This window comes from Trachypithecus francoisi, unplaced genomic scaffold, assembly GCF_009764315.1.
Source record: "Trachypithecus francoisi isolate TF-2019V2 unplaced genomic scaffold, Tfra_2.0 Lachesis_group16, whole genome shotgun sequence".
Classification (NCBI taxonomy): domain Eukaryota; kingdom Metazoa; phylum Chordata; class Mammalia; order Primates; family Cercopithecidae; genus Trachypithecus; species Trachypithecus francoisi.
The window spans coordinates 27,207,917-27,227,145 of record NW_022681461.1 but is presented as its reverse complement, the minus strand read 5'-3'; the positions used below and the strand labels follow the sequence as shown (position 1 = coordinate 27,227,145).

The 19,229-nt window shown below is 43.1% G+C and overlaps 1 protein-coding gene and 1 long non-coding RNA gene across 5 annotated transcripts in view; one reads left to right on the top strand and one right to left on the bottom strand.

Moving 5' to 3' along the window:
* TRPM3 (transient receptor potential cation channel subfamily M member 3) overlaps nt 1-19,229 on the bottom strand; it is a 332,704-nt gene that overhangs the window by 10,253 nt on the left and 303,222 nt on the right. For all 4 annotated transcript variants that reach the window (XM_033237111.1, XM_033237115.1, XM_033237113.1 and 1 more), the window contains 3 exons: nt 14,525-14,675; nt 14,209-14,408; nt 10,880-11,012 (listed from right to left, as the gene is read on the bottom strand). In XM_033237111.1, the coding sequence (XP_033093002.1) occupies nt 10,880-11,012; nt 14,209-14,408; nt 14,525-14,675 (484 nt within the window). The remainder of the gene's footprint in view (nt 1-10,879; nt 11,013-14,208; nt 14,409-14,524; nt 14,676-19,229) is intronic.
* LOC117098481 overlaps nt 1-19,229 on the top strand; it is a 129,878-nt gene that overhangs the window by 60,432 nt on the left and 50,217 nt on the right. The window lies entirely within an intron of this gene.

The following is a 19,229-nucleotide window of genomic DNA, read 5'->3' as shown; positions in this document are numbered from 1 at the left end:
TGGTGAATTTAAATGAGACCCAGGCACAACTTTTCTGGAGAGGATTAAAGTGACTTTTTCCAATCCTTCCAATATGCAAAGTAAATCGCTTGCTGATTCTGAAGGCACTTGCTGCAGGAAGACCATGGCTACACAATATGCTTCACAGTGAATGTGGGAATTAGGCTGGGTCCCTGCGGTCTGTGGGGGTGGTAGTGAGGTTTTAATGACAGCATCACTTCTATTAGGGAAGCACATACACTTCATATGCCAGAAGCAGGTTATATAATACAAGAGGCATGTGGATCTCTGGGAGACCTATAGACTTCTTAAAAACCTCCTTTCCTGCTGGCTAGGAGCATGGGGGTGTGACTCCCCTGCCTTGGGGCACATTTCTGCCTCTCTCAGGAACCCCCCACCCCCACTCTGCTTTTATCCTTCAGCTTCCCTTTACCCAACCAAAGGTCCCAGCCTGCCCTCAAGAGCCCTGCTTGTCATTTTTTCTTTTGCTCCCTCCTGCTGCCCCATAACCAACCCAGCGCATCTCAGGGGCCAGGCACACTCTGCCACCATGCCCAGGTGTATTCCCGGAAGACTTGTACATTGAGCTATTCTGTATCTGGCAAACTCAACGCCATGCACTAAGCTGACACAGCTAATTCAGAAGGAAAACACAGCTTTTCCTTCTTTCACTTCATTTTGTCATATAAACATAGCCCAAGAAACTAAATTACTTAAAATAACAAGTTTGTGTGTCTCATAGACTTGCAATTACTTTTTCACTATCTAGCCTATGGAGTTTGATTTTGCAAGTACTGTAGTTAAATTTTTTACAATGCAATGTTATATTTATTTATTTATGTTTGAGACAAGGTTTCACTCTGTCACCCAGGCTAGAAGGCAGTGGTGCAAACGTGGCTCACTGCAGCCTCGACCTCCTGGGCTCAAGTGATCCTCCTGCTTCAGACTCCCAAGTAGCTGGGACTATAGGTGAGCACCACCATGCCCAGCTAATTTTTTGAAAATTTTTTTATAGAGGGGGGTTCCACTATGTTGCTCAGGCTGGTCTTGAACTCTTGGGCTCGAGCAATCCTCCCACCTCGGCCTCCCAAAGTGTGGTATTACAGGCATGAGCCACTGCGCCCGGCCAATACATTTTGTTAAGTGTATAAAATACTTGTTCATTTAAGTCTAGAGGAGGATAGATCATGCATTTCTGTAGCATGAGATGTTTTGCTTAACATACTTTAGGTATTGGGTCTCACTAGCTCTCTAGTGCTAGGAGAGTAATAAGAGGCAGGGTAGTTTTATTTCTCCTTCTCCCTTTCTCTCTGGAGCCCAGTGTGTACAAGGTTGGTACTGACAGAGATGAAGTTGCTGTTTTGACCTAACTGTAGTCATTGGTCTGAGTGCTGTGAAGTATCTCCTTGCCATGGCCTGTGCTGTGGGGTCCTCTCTGTCCACATCCCACCCCTGACCTTCAGCCCCAGGATCCAACACTATAGAGAAAATTTGTAGGTGAGAGGCAGAGCTGATGCACCAACACATAACAGAAGAGTCAGGACCTAAAAAGCCATGTGTCCCTATAGCCCCAGCTACTCAAGAGGCTGAGGTGGAAGGATGGCTTGAGCCCTGGAGATTGAGGGTGCAGTGAGCTATGACTGTGCCATGGCACTACAGACAGCCTGGGCAACATAGGGAGATCCTGCCTCCTTTTATTTAATATTTATTTTTGTTTTTTGTTTTTTTTCCTGAGACAGGGTCTCACTCTGTCACCCAGGCTCGCGTGCAGTGGTGTGATCATGGTTCACTGTAGCCTCGACCTCCCAGGGCTCAGGTAATCCTCCACTGTAGCCTCCTGAGTAGCTGGAACCACAGGCATGCACCACGACACCCAGCTAATTTTTGTACTTTTTGTAGAGACAGGGTTTCGCCATGTTGCCCAGGCTGGTCTCAAACTCCCGATCTCAAGTGATTGATCACCCGCCTCAGCCTCCCAAAGTGCTGGGATTTTTACGGGCAGAAGCCACCACACTCAGCATTGGTCCAGAGCCAGGACCTGGTTGCCTGGACATAGGCAGTAAACAACTGGACACTGAAACTGAGTAGCCCAAGGAGATGAGAGGAAAGCAGAGGAGGTACGGGGGAAGAGTCTCTTCAGGGAAAGAGAGAAGGTACGTGGTGAGAGCCCCAAGAGTGAGGAAGGATGGCTGCAGGGCGTGGAACCAGGGGAGGGAGGCCTGTTGGAGCAGGGCCAAGCAATATTCTTGTCAAATCTTTACTCTGGGCTCTGAGATGGGCTGAAATGTAAAACTTGACTAAAACAGTAACGGACTGTTTTCTCCATTTTCTCCCAGAATTCTGGGTGTGAAACAAGCCAACCATTTAAATGTATGATCACTTAAGTCATGGACCCAACTGATAGGGGTTTGACATACTGGTTATAAAAGAATTAAAAAGTCCTAGAGTCAAGGTTACCTATGTTTGTTTCATAACTAGACTGGTTCCGTTAATCTTTTTTTTTTTTTTTTGAGACAGAGTTTCACTCTTGTTGCCCAGGCTGGAGTGCAGTGGTGTGATCTCGGCTCACCACAACCTCTGCCTCCTGGGTTCAAGCAATTCTCCTGCCTCAGCCTCCCGAGTAGCTGGGATTAAAGTTGTGCACCACCATGCCCAGCTAATTTTGTATTTTTAGTAGAGACGGGGTTTCCCCGTGTTAGTCAGGCTGGTCTTGAACTCCTGACCTCAGGTGATCCACCCGCCTCGGCCTCCCAAAGTGCTGGGATTATAGGCATGCGCCACTGCACCTGGCCTTCCTTTAATCTTTAAAACGTTTTTTTGAGGCTGGGTGCAGTGGCTCACACCTGTAATCTCAGGACTTTGGGAGGCCGAGGCAGATGGATCACTCGAGCCCAGGAGTTTGAGACCAGCCTGGGCAACATGAGGAGACACGGTTTCTACAAAAATAAAAAATTAGCTGGGTGTGGTGGTCCATGCCTGTGGTCCCAGCTACTCAGGAGGCTGAGGTAGGAGGATCACTTGAGCCCAGGAGACTGAGGCTGTGGTGAGCACAGATGGCACCACTGCACTCCAGCCTGGGTGACATAGTGAGACCCTGTCTCAAACAAAACAAAACAAAGTTTCAATGTAATTGGGCAGGTGTCACAGATATAAACAGGCCTGAGTATACACCAAGAGTTTTGAGTCGTGATTATAGTCACTGAGAACTGATACTGATCAAAGAATTTGGGGGATAAAAATGGAGATATATATGGATGATAAAAAATTTGTGGATAATTTAAGGAGACAGATTCCTAAAGTGACTAAGAAGAAAAGAGGCACTGCAGAGAGGAAGAGATGCTATGAGAGGAACTCCTTATAGAAATTTCCCTCTCTCATATCTCCAGAACTCAAATGCTCATTTCTGAATAATTCAAGTGGTGATCACAGCAGGGACACAACAGGGTGCTAGAAAGCTGTAGGGTGGCCATGAGAGGAGGCCCAATAGGTGGGTGCAAAACCCCAGCTAAGATGATGACTAGCCTCTTCAGCCAGTGAGATGAGGAAAACAGCATTCAAAAGAAGATTCTAGCAGCACGGAACATTTTGACTTCCACATGCAATTTCTTAAGAATTGTTATGCTGTTTTATGGAACCTTATCTTCTTTTCTGATAACCTTGAAATGTGGTGAAAGGAAATGAGGTAAAATAACAAAGTATTGGCAGGCCATGCCTATTCTAAAATTCCTTCATCCCCTGAGTGCTGGCAGTGGGGTGCATGTAGGATGAGGGCAAAAGCAATCCCATATTGCATGAACTCAATCCTGTTGGAAAAGGGCACACAGGTTTCAAATCAAAGGCAATTATACAGAATAGCTAAAGCAAGCTCTCTTGCTTATCCACAAGTTGATATCTAATCTATGAATTATTAAGTCCTTTAGGGTCACCTACCCTTCCCTTTGGGTTAATTATCCTTCTCATTAACTCTGGGGAGGAAAAGAGAAACAAGTTTAAACTTAACTTGGTTAACGGAGAGACCAAAGATCAGCTTCAGAAAAAGATATGGTGGTGGTGGATGAAGCTCCGCTTTTTGGCTTACACTGATTTAAAAAAATATGACTTACGAATTTCATATCCCTAAGTCATTTCTCTCTGCCATTGTTACAAAAAATTATAAGTTGAACGTACTATTTTTTTCTGACTTTTTAATTTTGTGGGTACATAGTAGGTATATGAATTTATGGGGTACATGAGATGTTTTGATACAGGCGTGCAATGGGAAATAAGCTCATCCTGGAGAATGGGTAACTGTCCTCTCAATCATTTATCCTTTGAGTTACAAACAATCCAATTACATTCTTTATTTTAAAATATACAGTGAAGTTATTACTGACGATAGTCACCCTATTGTGCTATCAAAGAGTAGGTCTTATTCTTTCTACTTTTTTTTTGTACCCATTAACAATTCTCATCCCCTCTCCAATCCCCCACTACTCTTCCCAGCCTCTGGTAACCATCCTTCTACTCTTTATGTCCATGAGTTTAATTGATTTGATTTTTTAGATCCCACAAATAAGTGAGAACATATGATGTTTGTCTTTATGTGCCTGGCTTTGAATATACTCTTAATAGCCATGTTTCTATCACTTTTTGGATCTAGGTAAAATGAAAAAGGGCAAAAAACTTAATGGCTTGGGAAAGAATACTGGATTAAAAGATGACACTGGGAATAGTGCTAAATCCTTGCATTTGCTTAAATGTTGTCATCAAGGAGAAAATTCAAACCTCAAACTTCTTCTGACAAGTGAAGCCTGGCAGGTGGGGTGATGGTGGATGATCTGGATGCTTTAATCAAGAGTCTGGGAATTAAATGACTATAGGCAGGCAGATCAGGAGTGTAGGGAAGGCAGGCAGGATGTCAGACGATCGAGGCAGGGACTCACTCTGTGGCAGTGGAGAGCATGCCCAGTCCAAAGACATATTCAGGATGAATTTTAACAATCACCGCAAGTCCAGCAAAACAGCCCTGTGTGGGTAGATGCCACCCAAAAGTCACCGTTTTTTGAAGTATGCTTTCAGTGGGTTAAAGGAACCCGAAAAGAACTCCCTACTGTGATCACCAGAAAATGTAGGTAACCCTTAAGAACCAATGGGAAATAAAAAGAAATGCCAGGAAATTGGAGATAGAAAAAACTTTTCCTGATATTTAAAATTCCTAGATTCTAGAAATTATATAAATTTGACATAAATTCTGGGCAGCATTATAAAATGTCTCAGTAGTAGGTAATTAAACAGATGGTATTTTTTGATTGCTTGAAAACGATAAGGTTAGTTAACAGGAGACTACATGAGATCATTATTAATCTTGCCCCTTTTTTGATAATCAAGACCAATATATTGATATAGATGTGCAATATCTGTGATGTACATTGTGATTTTAGCCAGGAGGTTGACATCCTGGGCCACCTGGAGAAATGTGAATACCTAGCTGGCTAATTAACCAAAGGAGAGATATAGAGCAATGAGCTGATGTCATGAAAGACATTTTTTTGGAGTCATGCAGTGATCCTCTGACTTGGTTCACCTGATCTGTGCTTGTGAACATTTTGGTGAGCTATGTCAAAGACATAGTAAGTGTAGTTATCAAACAAACGATGGCCTAAAGTTTGTTTGATGAAAAATTAATATGCTAGGTGAAAAAAATCAGGATCCAAAATTACTTGAGGTGCTGAAATAATGAGCTAAAGGGAAAAAAATAAAGAAAAATTTTATGGTAATGAATATTAAGTCTTGATTCTAGGTTAAAACAGACATTTCACAAGAAGAAGTTTGAGTATATTGAATCAGCTCATGTAAAAAAAAAAGCCCTGGTTTAATTCATTGAAAGTGTACTCTGAACCAAAGATGTGACTTGGTTGCTAAGAATAGTAATATAATCTTATAGCACACCTAATGTGTAGGTCAAAAAATAATAATCACAATTTATTGAAAGCATAATACCTCCTATATGCATCTCAATAACTTCTAATACTCTACAGTTAGGTCTTAATACTCCATTTTACGAATGTGAACATAGGTTAAGAGGAGTTAAGTAAGCTGCTCAAGGTCACACAGCTAGTTATTGCAGAATTAGTATTAAAATGTTGTTATATTATGCACATTGTACTGTGCTCTTTCCATTATACCATGGAGAGAACTCTGTATGTACTAGTCCTACTCTATATGTGCTAGTCCAGTACATGGTAGGTGCTCAAAAAAAGTAAATGAATAGATAAAGGAATTAAATCTAGGCTCTAACTACAACACAGGGAATTGAGTTTAACTTAGGCACCACATTTAAAGGATGTTGACAATTTAAAGTGCATACTTGAGAGAGTGAGCAGCGTAGTAGATGATCTGCTGGAACGCAGGGTAAGTAATGAAATGATCTTGGGATATCTACTTTGGAAAAGACACAGCACAGTGGGAGATGACAATGATCTTCACATATGCAAAACATTATTTCAGAGAGAAAAGATTTTTAACTCTCCCTTCCTTCCTTCCTTCCTTCCTTCCTTCCTTCCTTCCTTCCTTCCTTCCTTCCTTCCTTCCTTCCTTCCTCCTTCCTTCCCTCCCTCCCTCCCTCCCTCCTTCCCTCCTTCCCTCCTTCCCTCCTTCCTTCCCTCCTTCCCTCCTTCCCTCCCTCCCTCCCTCCTTCCCTCCCTCCCTCCCTCCCTCCCTCCCTCCCTCCCTCCTTCCCTCCTTCCTCCTTCCTTCCTTCCTTTCCTTTCCTTTCCTTTCCTTTCCTTTCCTTTCCTTTCCTTTCCTTCCTTTCCTTTCCTTTCCTTTCCTTTCCTTTCCTTCCTTCCTTCCTTTCTCTCTTCTCTTCTCTCTCTTCTCTTCTCTTCTCTTCTCTTCTCTTCTTTCTCTTTTCTTTTCTTTTCTTTCTTGGCGGACTCTCGCTCTGTTGTCCAGGCTGGAGTGCAGTGGTATGATCTCTGCTCACTGCAGCCTCCACTTCCCGGGTTCAAGCAATTTTCCTGCCTTAGCTCCCACAAGTAGCTGGGATTACAGGTGCCTGCCACCACGCCTGGCTAATTTTTGTATTTTTAGTAGAGATGGGATTTAACCATGGTGGCCAGCCTGGTCTCGAACGCCTGAACTCAGGTAATCTGCCCACCTCAGCTTCCCAAAGTGCTGGGGTTACAGGCATGAACCACTGCACCCAGCCTTAATTTTCAGAGAGAAAAGTCTTTTCCTGTATTCATTCCTAAGACTAGTAGCATAGGCAGTTTCTTCTCCTTTCCAGGAGGTGTTCAAATCAAGGTTGGGTGTAACTAGACAGTGCATTCTTTCAAAGTAGAGTTCGTATATCCCTTCCTGCTACTCAGGCCTTGCTCATGCTAGTTGCTCAGAACATGTTTGTTAAGTTGCCATTGGTCGGGGGTGTGGCGGAAACAACTGCTTTGGGTACAAGCAATCTGTACGCAGTGACTTCCAGAACATTTTCCAAATATACGACGCCAGAATTTTATATGCTCCACAGTGAATAATTCAGCACCATCCTCTCCCAAGTCTGGACTTATAGCTGTCCATTGGTTTTCATCAGTGGTTCTCAAAGTATGGTTCCCAGACAAGCAGGGTCAACAATAACATCAGTATCATCTGGAAACATTTTAGAAGTGCAATTTTCAGGCCTTACTCCAGACCTAGTGAATCAGAAACTTTAGGGATAGGAAGAGGGGGGTACCCAGCAACCTGTGTTATAACAAGCCCTCCAGATGATTTTGAGACCTGTTAAAGATTGAGAACCACTGGGTTGGATGTTTCTGGTCATCCCTGCTGGGATGCACACAAGAACTCAATGAAGTTGCATGTTTCCTGAGGACTGAGGCCTGCCTTGTGGATCCTTAGTGTGTGGCTTACTGCCTGGCAATGGTGAAAGCCCAGTATTCACATGTTGAAACAGAATTGAACTCATAAAAGGATAGTGAGCACAGCATTTGATGGAACAGGCATCAAGAATTGGTTATCCTCAGCCAAGAGTCCACAACTCCTCATCGGGGGAAAAAAAAAAAAAAGCTAGTCACCAATGTTGCCTAATAGATGAAAAGCTTGGTTATTTGAGTATAATTATCATTAGTTAGATATTGTCCCAAGTAAAGCAGAGGGCATTGGTTACTCTACTGGCACATTATATTCTAGAATTGTATTGCTCTAGATGCATCAGGGTCATTGCTGTACAAAAAAGCGGAAAGACAAGGATTTTTCAGAATCAAGTTCCTATGAGGTATTAATGATATCCTGAATATTGTATTTAGCTCTTTACATGCCACTATGATGCAAAAGTGTGATTGAATAATGATCCATTTAAATGGATAATTATGGGAGTATCTTCGTATTTCTAAGAAGATTCATGCAAATACAACCTGTATAAATAACTTGTGTTTTAAGGGTAGTGGCAGGAGGAGGAGTATGAAGCTCACTCTGGAAAGAAACTCCTTTTCCTAAGTCTTTTAGTAGGACAAAGAGGCAGCTCTTAATGTTGTTGATTTCAAATCTCTGTTACTGGGGTTATCTAACGTGAATGTAAAATTATATTCTACATACTGTATAGAATATACACAGCTAATTTAATTTAACCATATGTACCTTTCCAAACGTCTGTATATACATACATATATATACACATGTGTATATGTCTCTATCCCTATCTTTCTCTCGCTCAATCAAATGTAAATAGGACAGGTGATTTCACCTGCCACTCCGTTCAGAATGAACATGTTCTAGAAGATGTTTGAGATTGGTAATATGGATCTACTCTTCCCTTGGTTAGTCTCTGTTCCGTTGCGCACCCCATGGTGTTTCTGTTTTGCTGAGTGCAATTTCAGTGTTGAGAGACATTATTTTTTGGTTCACTTACAAATGCAAAAAAAAAACCCCAGCAACAACAATGATAATAACAACATTAAAATTCCAAAACCCACACAAACAGAAGCAGCAGAATGAAGCCTGGCTTAGGTTTGTTTCTCTGGCACCTGGGCTTGGTCTTGAGGTCATCTTGGTCTTTCAGGCCCCTGTTACTCCAGAAGGTCAGCTTAATGCCTAGGACACAGGGAAGGTGGGTCTACATTCTGTCCTGGACTTCTGGGAATTGCTCACCTTGGCCATCCTCTTTGAGGATGGAGCTCTGTAATCACCCAGAAAGGTACAGGGCCTTGAGGAAGGAGTATTCTTAAAGGATTTGCAGGCAAGGGGCCAGAGGCTCAAGTGGATGTACTGTAGTTTCTTTCTGTTTCTTTTCAGAAAGAATTAGCGAAATGGTCACAATGGATTCACATGCGCTGGTGCCTGCACCTCCTTGTTCTTATTCCTCAGGGAGGCGAAGGCTTCCTTGCATCTTAACACTCTTTTTTCCCTACCTCTCTTTCCCCCCAGGTCTACGGCTTTTCTGAATTTAAAAAGCATTTCAAAGGCCTGTAGACAAATGCTTTGTAAACATGTCTGAGCAATGGGTAATGTGTCCACATAGAACAATTTCTGGGGAACCACATGGTTATATGTCCATTAATAAATAGCTTTCTCAAGGCTTCAGAATGAGAAATATCTTCAGATTTTAGTTTCTTCTTCCGTTTGCCAGAAAATTGCTTTACATTATATCATCATAAAATGGTCTATTTTGCAGCAACAGATGTGTATAAAATCTGTGCACGGCTTTAAACTTTATTAGTATTGGCTGAGTACCGATGGATACTATCACTCAATGGCATATGTGTATATACCTACTTATATAGACTGAATTCTTCAAAGAAATAAAGGGCCAGGGACAGAATATACCATTTATGTAATTCCTACAGAGCCACTAGAGAAGCCTGAAGTGGATGAGCAGACAAAATGTCATTTCATAAAAACTGGAGGTGACTGCTTTGAATCTTAAAAGCCTGAGTCATACTGAATAAAGTCGTCAATATGTTAGGCCTTTCCACACTATTTCTAATTTGCTTCTGCCATCTTTATATTGCAAATGCTTAAAATGTAAAGTTACACCTATGTTTTGTAATATTCTGGGTGTTCTTCGGAACAGTGGTTCCCAAATGCTAGGTTTTGCATGTGCCAGCCTGGAATGAAGTTTTTACTAGTCTACAGCAAAATAAGAAAAATAAGAAAATGTAAGTGTATTTTCATAAAGCTAGACTTATTAGGTTGAAATAATTCTCTTTATTTGAAGATTTTGCTGTCTCTCTTTTTAATACCCTGAGGTGTATCCTTCAGACTGAAGATTTTTCTTATAGCCCTGCTGGCTATACTATTTGTCCAATGAGATCTAAATGTATATAATGACCTGGTAGAAAAATCTGCTTTTATTTTATTTTATTTTATTTTTTGCTTTCATCTTGTTCTATAAAAAGGAAAAACAAAATTCTGGGGAAAAATCCTAATTATTATTTTAGCTAATTTATAACTCCCTTACTGTCACTTATTCAGAAGGTATTGGGCATCCATATAAGGCAGGCACTAGGGCTGTTGAACTCCTTTGAAAAAGACATTCAATAGTCTACACAAAACATAAATTAATGGAGAGCCTAGAGTCAGGTTGAGTCTCATTTGGTTTTTGTCTGGGTCAGAACTTTCCAGTTTCTGCTCTGAGCCAGCAACCTCAGGCCTGTCCTGTACTCAAAATTCTCTTCTGTCTGGGAGGACACCTGCTACTGCCTGTAGAGAAGTCTAGGATCTATAAGTCTGAGATTTTGATCTATAGACACTTTGGGCAATGTTCTTTTTTCTCATAAGCTCCATGATTTCTCAGACAATAAAAACAAACACAAAAGGTCTCTGTTTTGTGACTGTGTGAATAAATGCAATGGATAAAGCATGCCTTGGCACAACACATCGGCGGGAGGCATGTGTCCACAGAACACACCTTTCTGAAGTCACCCGTATCCTCTCATCATTAGACGAGTTGAACCGATCATCCTTTTCTCTGAAGTATTCTTCTATGCACTGCTCTTCAAAGTCATGTACTTTCTTGAGCTCATCATCGGTTATGAAGAGTTCTGTAAAAAAAAAAAAAAAAAAAAAAAAAAAAAAAAAAAAAAAAAAAAGGAAGCCATGAGGGAGAGAAGTAAAAGCGATGGCATCCGATGTGTGGGACTAGTGACATTCCCAGTATAAATCCAGGTGGGAAAAGGGGCCTAGATTCCTTGCTCGGTCTCAAATGAAATCCAAATCCAATTAGGCAACTTGCATCCAATTAGGCAACTTGCATTGTCTTCCTGAACATGAAATTTATTATGGGTCTGTGAAGTTCACCTGGGCATAACTGGTTTGCTGCAGGAGCTGGGTAGAATTAGGCAAGTTGTGAGGCCAGGGAAAAAGCTAAGTCAAGGAAAGGGAAGCTATTCAGAGCATAGAGGATCTTAAAAGCTCAAAAACTTCTGGGCTGGGGATGTGGCAGAGAGACATTGTTGACTGGCCTTACTAAAAGCCCTTTTGCAACCCCATTCTCCTTTTTCCCTTTCCTGAGCTTAGAAACCCAATACAAACATTTCCAGCTTCTCTTGAAGCTAGCAGCAACCACAAGGACCCAGTATGGGCCAAGAAATAAAAGAAGTCTGCTGCAGGGAGGAGTGGTGTCTTGGGAAGAGATTTTACTTTCCTGATAAAATATAGAGATGTGGTTGCTTCTTTCTACAGTTTTTTTACCTTCTCCTCTTTTTCCTGCCTGCAACATGAATGTGATGACTGGAGGTGAGGCACCTATTTTGTGGCCATGAAACAAGAAAGCACAAAAGGAATAGCTGAGCCTAAAAATAGCAGGACTCTGGATCTTTGACTTCAACGAGCCATTGTTGAGCTCTGGGCTCTTCACTTTTTGTTAAGTGAGAAAAAGAAAACCTTATTTATTTGCGTTATTGTTAACCTGGTTTCTGTCAATAGAAGGTAAATGGATTCATAACTGATATAGCAGTAGAAAGAGCCCAGTGGAAAACTGAACCTTTAAGTTGTTTATGAATCAGGGTTGGGGGAGAGAACTGCTTTGCCAATTCTTAAATGGGACAAGTCGCTCTTCTAATCCCATGCCCCAGAGATGTGATAGGGATTGTTCCAAATATTTGGAGCCCTGGATTTTGGACCCTCGGGGATTTAGTTTGCTGAGGTGGCTCTTGCTTGCTTTGAGACATTAGCCTGAATTTGCCTGGGGCATGGAAAGTATGAATGTAAAAGCAGGCGAGAGAAAAGAAAATACCAGAAATCAGACGGCTCTTGTCAAATATGGGAGGCTTCCTGAGGTGAGGAAGACCTGTATCACAGGGGACACTTGAGATTCACTCATGAAATTACACAGAGCATTAGCCTGGAGGGAGGGGAATGAAAAAAGGCAGTAAGAGAGGTCCTCAAAGCTCAGACGATCGCTATTGCTGCTCTTGCTATTGCCATGTTTGAGACTCAAAGGAGTATATTTAACACTTATTCTGCTGGCACTTCTTTTAACTTCTTTGGCTATGCGCAATGCCTTTTTAACAAAAATAAAATACTATTTTTTTAAAACTCCATCAATATGTCAACTTTTAACAATAAAAATTAAATTTTACATTTCAGAGTGTTTTTGTCTGAGACTCTGCCAGAATTTGGCAGTGCCCTGGGTTCTTTTAATTAAGGCTACAGATGGAGAGTGAAAAGTTCACTTTCCCCAACTGATTCATACAATGCAGTCTCTGACTTTCACCCTTTCCGACCCAGCCACAGCAGTAAAATCTTTCTTTTCTGAGAAAGCGGACATGGCTGCTCTTCCCTTCTGAGCATCCAGTGAGCTGGCAATGCTTTTGTTGCTACCATTGGTGATAACAACAAGAAAACCCTGAACAGCAACTGCATGGAGCTGACTCCCATCTAGCCCAATGTCTGGCTTGTTCAGGTTCTCTGGCCTTCTGTGAGGGTGTGAGCACCAGAAAGGAAATGGATCTCTGGACCGTCCTACTTCCTGCATTGTATTTACAAACACTCTCTTCCTAAGCTCTCTGGATAAGTGAGGTTCCTCTTCTACCACAAAGGAATCATGTTTTATTGTAAATGATTTTGGGACTCTGAGCTAGCCCTCAGCATGTTTATCCACTGTAGGCTATCATTCATTAGAGCATCCCGCTGCCCCTGATTTTGTATCTCATGCTCCTCCACATTGGTTCCTGAGTTGAGAAGCTTAGGGTTTATTTCATAGGTCATCCACCCCGACCCCTCCAACTTTTCTCTTTGCTTAAATTTGTGTTTCAGATGAAAACAGTGAATTCTGGAATTCCCAGGTCTCTCTAATTTTAATGTCTAAAAAGAAGTTGGGCATTGCAAGGTCAGGGAGGGTGTTAAGGGCTTCAGATTTAGAGAAGCTATTGACCAAATTGTTTTGGTTTCAAACCTTAGGTATACTGGTGACCATAGAGAGGGAGGTAGACTCCTGGGCTATAATCCCAGAGGCTCTTGTTCAGTAGATTTGATGTAGGTGGCCTGTTTGACACACTTTGAGAAACTGTAGGAGCTTGCTGGTATTGGACTGGATTCCCAGTGGTTCTTAATGGAGCGTGATACCCAAGGGGTATTTAGGAAATCTGTGGGAGTCACTAGTATTTAATGTGTGGATGCTGGATATGCCAAACCTCCTGCAATGTGTGGCACAATCCTACACAACAAGGAATTGTTCCACCTCAGTGCTAATAGAACCTCCTTTTAGAAACACTGGGCTAGAAGGTGGATGGTGAAGGGTCTTCTGTTTTGTCCTCTGAGTAACAGAAAGGAGGGCTGGTCTTCTCATGAGGCAATCTAGGCACAACCCTAAGGTTTAGGAAAATGTTTAAGATCAGAAAAAAATTATAGGTCCAGAAATTATTGCTTAAATTATATACAATGTAGCCTTGGGTGGCATATTAATATAGTTGATGTATTTTGGGTTGAGATCTCTGGAAAGCAAGAAACTTAGAACTTATGAAGGTGCTAAAACAGCCCTGCTGGAGGCTGATTGTATCTCTCTGAGAAAGACATGAGGCTAAGAGTGCTCAATTTCAGCCTCTACCATCTTCTTTCTGACATTATTTCTCATTCAAGCCAATTCCCTTATCCCCCAGTCCTCTCCAAGTCTTCAGAGTTGTCCGCAACCTGCAGGAGGCGGGAGGAACTAGGTGGCCATGTGATCCTGCATGATTGCCTGTAGGAAGTGGTAGAGATTTCTGAATTGTGGCGGCTGCGCTGTCGCATGAAGCTTACTCAGGCCGTAGTCCCTTTCATCCGGGTCGCTCTCGTGTTTCCTCCATCGGCAGCACAGGTGCTGGAATATCATGGTCATGTGGCTGAAGATGATCAGGGGTGGGGGCAGAACCGGTCTTTCATGGAAAGTCATGATGAGCTGATACCTCTGAAACTTCCACACTTGGTTGGATATCGATTTTACTTCAAAAAATGTGTTGCTAAAATAGAGACCAAAGATAATCAAGTGAGAAAAACCCACTGTTTTCTGAAGCATCCACTCCCCTTCACCCCTGCTATCCTCATCCATCCCATGTGCTCCGAAGGATCCACTTACTTAAAGACAGCAATGAGGAGGTTGACCAGCAAGATGTTTGCCACTAAGAGGTAGCAGGCCATGATGGCTGGCACGATCCAAGCTCCTGTCTTGCAAGGAGGCAGCTGGATTATTTTACCATCCTCTCGGGTCTCATTCTGTCCACAGGGAGCTGGAGGGAGCAACACAGGCAAGAAATGAGAAACTGGCAATTTGCATTAGAAAAAAAAAAAAAAGAAGATGGATTTGTATGAGGGTTTTAGATGGAAGAAATACATAGCCATCTCAAACAGAAAAAAGTTCCAAACAAGCCAAAATTGAAAAATGAGAACTTCATTAATATCTCGAGGGGCTGCTACTCTGGCAGTGCGGGGCCTCGGTTCCACTGTCTCCCGAAGTTATCACCTGACCAGAAGAGGGGGGTGGAGCCACCTGCTTGCTCACCCTGCCGCTAGGCCCCCACACTAGGTGAGTGGCACTTGGTACTCCTTCTGAAGCCTCGTGAGGACTTTTCTTGGGTGTGCCCAAGGAGAAGAGAGTCCCACCACTGGCAAGTTACTTTCAAAATGTGCTGTAGAGGCTGTCACCCCGCCAGCTGTAAGAGCAGCAGCATCTTGGGCCTATTGATCGGGAATTAACACCAGGGCAGCTGTTAATTGCTGCCAGAAACAACCTGGGAGCTCCAGCTAACGATTTGCTGTCTCGGTACAGAAGGAACAACACAGGGCAGTGCCTTGGGAAGTAGTTAGAGGGCTTGTCGCTCTGTGCTCCTGATGGATGGGATTTCACTAGGAGGGCAATGGGGGGTGATGGGCCGCGATCGTGGAGCTCACAGCCACCCCCGTTCTTCCAGCAGCATTTCCATTCCAAAAGTGTGCTTTTCAGGGCACAGGAAACAAAATCCAACTGCAGTGAATAAATGGGCAAATGGGGGAGAAAAAAGCCTGGAGGTGGGGGTGAGGAGGAAGGTGATATGTGGGATTGGCTGAGTGTGAGTAATGTGCTAATGAGGCCTGCTTGGAATTTCCGGGTAAATGCAAGAAAAAAAAAAATCCCTGACAAAGCTTCTTAGTGCTGCACAATGTGGCTCAGGGAGCCAGATGATGCTGTGAGGTGCCAGGCATGGGTGAGGTAGCCCTCCTCTCCAGCCTCCTATAATAGCTTTAGAACAGGGCTCTTTGCATCTACCTGTAAAAGTGGGTGGGGGGGAGTGGGAGGAGCACCAAGAGGTCTCAGCAGTTGCCACAGGCTGCTTTTGATGATCTGCCAGGAAGATTTGAAAAGTTGACCCAGAATCTACTCGGCTGGAGTACCTGGCAAGAGGCGTCCGTTCCTTTCTCAAGAGTTTCCGTTGCTAGGCTGCACATTCTGCAGCGATTCTCAACCCTGGCTGCCCTGGGGATCACCTGGGGAGCTCTAAAAAATACCAATGCCCAGCTTGGCTCCAGACAATTGAATCAGAATCCCTGAGGGTGCCCCAGGCATCAGCATTTCTTTTTAAAACTTTCTAGGTAATTCTCAATTGCCATGAAAGTTGAGCCCACTGAGCTAGAATTAGGCTGGAAGAATTACGTAATTTTTGACATGCTCTGAGGCCCAAAATGCATCTTCTCAGCCTATGAGGATTTTAATAACATTAGGACACCAAGACCTGGTTTTTATGGCCAAGAAAAGAGGACCAAAGTGCTTCCTTTGGTTCTGCCTGCCAAGATGATTGGATGCAGAATCAGGCATTTTTGAGGAGCAAGAATCTTGTTTTATTACAGCAGTTGTGGCACTAAACACCCAAGGCAGCCCTGTAAGAGGTCCTGATCATTTCCACCCTCAGAAGGAAAACTCAGCAATGAAGGTCCCCTGGCTTCGGCATGAAGTCAAACTCTGAGAGTGCCTGGCCCTGGGCCACGTCTTGCCACCTCCCACCTCTCCTTCTGAGCACAAACTGGACTGAGCTTCCTGCAGTTCCTAGAAATGCCATGTGCTTTCTTCCTTCCTGATTTTGAGCCATGCTGCTTCTTGGCTTCTAAAAGACCCCTCTGCTACCTTGCTCCCATTCCCATGCTTCACCTTGGTGAATCCTGCTCATTCTTTAGTGCTCACCTGGCTTTCCAAAGCCCACCTAGCCCCCTTGCTGCCCCATCCAGCAAGGACTTGGGTAGGTATCTTCCTTACAATCTCAGAGCACCCTCTGCCTGCCCTTTTGGGGGTCTCTCACACTGTATCACCATTGCCAGTTTACTTGTCTGTATTCCACACAAGATTCCTGGTGGAAAGTTGCTCCTCAAGATTTCCCATTGCCTGGCTCAGTGCATACACACAGCACATCCACGTGCACCTGTACAGGCAAATGTTGCATAAATACAGGAGATCATGGGGACACAGTCTTGTTGTTGGACACTAATAGACATTTCCCACACCTCCGCAGGCCTACTTGTGATGCATAGTCCTAGCTCTGAGGGGTCATTAGCTCCTTTCTTAGATTCTTTCCAGAAATCCTGCCTTCAGCTTGGCAAGGAATCTTCTTACACTCAACCAGACTTCAGCATTTCTGCTACCCACTTGGCCACAGGTCTCATGGAATCATTGCTTTGTTTTTCTCTCCTCTGAGAAGCTTCTCGCACCTACTCTACCCACTTCCTCCCAGCCTAACGGTCTGGTAGTCTGGTCACTCCTTTATTCTGCCCTTTCCTCTGGTTCCTGCTGAGATCTCTATGTAGATGCCAACAAAGAGCAGAAATAACTGCTTGGGGTTAAGTTAGAGAACTTACACGATTTTTACAAATGTGGTCCCTGATCTCCATTTCTTGACTCCATTCTGAGAGAAGGCAAAATGAACTCGTGAGAGGCAGAGCTCATTTATTTTGCTCTTTTTGACCCTATATTGAAAGAAGGCCATGAAGACCCTTCCTCCACTTGGCCCCTCTGCCCAGCTGAGAGAGGAAACAAGGAACGGTAGGTGCTTGCTTGTTTCAAGTGGTCCACGTGCATTTCCATGGGCTTTAAGAAAGTGCCATCAACATATTTCCAGGTCTCTACTGAGTTCCTCTGCTTGGTTCCTCAAAGGCCCTCACTAATTAAAATATTAGACCAGCTTAATATCTTTTTTTTTTTTTTTTAACATTAGGTACCTTCCTGAGAAACTTAATATCTTTATTGAAGATTTGATTTGTTGTCAACAAATCAAATCTTGGATTTGATTTGTTTGGCGCCGGGAGCCTCCTTCCAATCTTTTGAGTATTAATTTATTCCAACTTCCCCCACCTTTTACTCATCCTGCTTTAACAGAGGTAGTATTAATTTAGTGGTTAGGAACATGTATTATAATCAGGCAGACCAGAGTTCAAACCCCAACTCTGGCTGGGTGCAGTGGCTCATGCCTGTAATCCCAGCGCTTTGGGAGGTCGAGATGGGGGATCACCTGAGGTCAGGAGTTCAAGACCAGCCTGGTCAACATGGCAAAACCCCGTCTCTATTAAAAATACAAAAACTAGTCAGGCATGGTGGTGCACACCTGTAGTCCCAGCTACTTGGGAGGCTGAGGCAGGAGAATTGCTTGAACCTTGAACATGGAGGTTGCAGTGAACTGAGATTGTGTCACTGGACTCCAGCCTGGGTGACACAGCAAGACCCTGTCTCAAAACAGAAACTCCCCCAAAACCTTGACTCTGCCATTTTCAAATGATCGGACTTTAGCTTTGTCCATAAACTTCAGCTTCCTCATCTGTGAAATGGGAGTAATAATAGTATATTACTGTCAAGTAATGTACTGTCAAGATCATTACACAAGATAATGCATGCGAAATATGTGGTTCAGTATCCAGCACATAGTACTCAATGAACATTAGCTGATGTCGTCATTAGTATTGTTATTTCTGTAATTGATAGACTTTGAGCTTCTCAGTTAGGAACTATGTTTTATTCCTCTTTGTTTTGCAATCACTAAGAATAGTACTTACTCTACAAACATGTATTGAGTGGTTATAATATGCAGAATACAGGGTATATTGGGAATTAGATGCTTCCTGTTCTTAAAGAACTCGCAATTTAGTAGAGACATAGAAAGGGAACAAAACATTGCATTATTGTGTGATATGAGCTTGGATGGGGGTTCTGAGGAAACACTCACGTTTGAACTGCTATAGTCCCTCTAGCCTGGCCATACAGAGCAGTCTTGTAATCAGGACCAGCCTGAGGAACATCATCTAGGTTCTACAGAAATAGGGGTAATGTAAATGAATTAGGTGATCCTTGTTACCATGATAATGACAGTAAAAATGAATAAGAAACAGCCTTCATTTGGTAATATCAGCAAAGAAACAGTGAGCATCATATGCAGCAGTTAATGCAAAATGTTGGTCTGTAATGGTTTCTAATGATGTCCTTGTTCTGGGTAGTTACCTGCCTTAGAAAGTGCTATGACTCAAACTTACAGATATCTACCACTGATGAAGATGAACTGGTGCCTTAAAGCTCTGACAAGCAGCAGATTCCAGGATGGGGAATAAATTATCTGGATTGTCATATGGCACCAACCATTATCTGGAGATTTATATTCCCAGGGAAATGCCCCAGGGACATGCACCCAAGATGGCATATGGGTGGATGTTTAGGAAATGTGGGCTGGTGACTTCTCCAGGCCTCCTCCTTCCCTGATTTTGGGACCTGACATTTGGGTGACTTTTCTCTCAGTCCTTTTGCAAGAGGCAAATGCATGGTCAGTACCACCTCC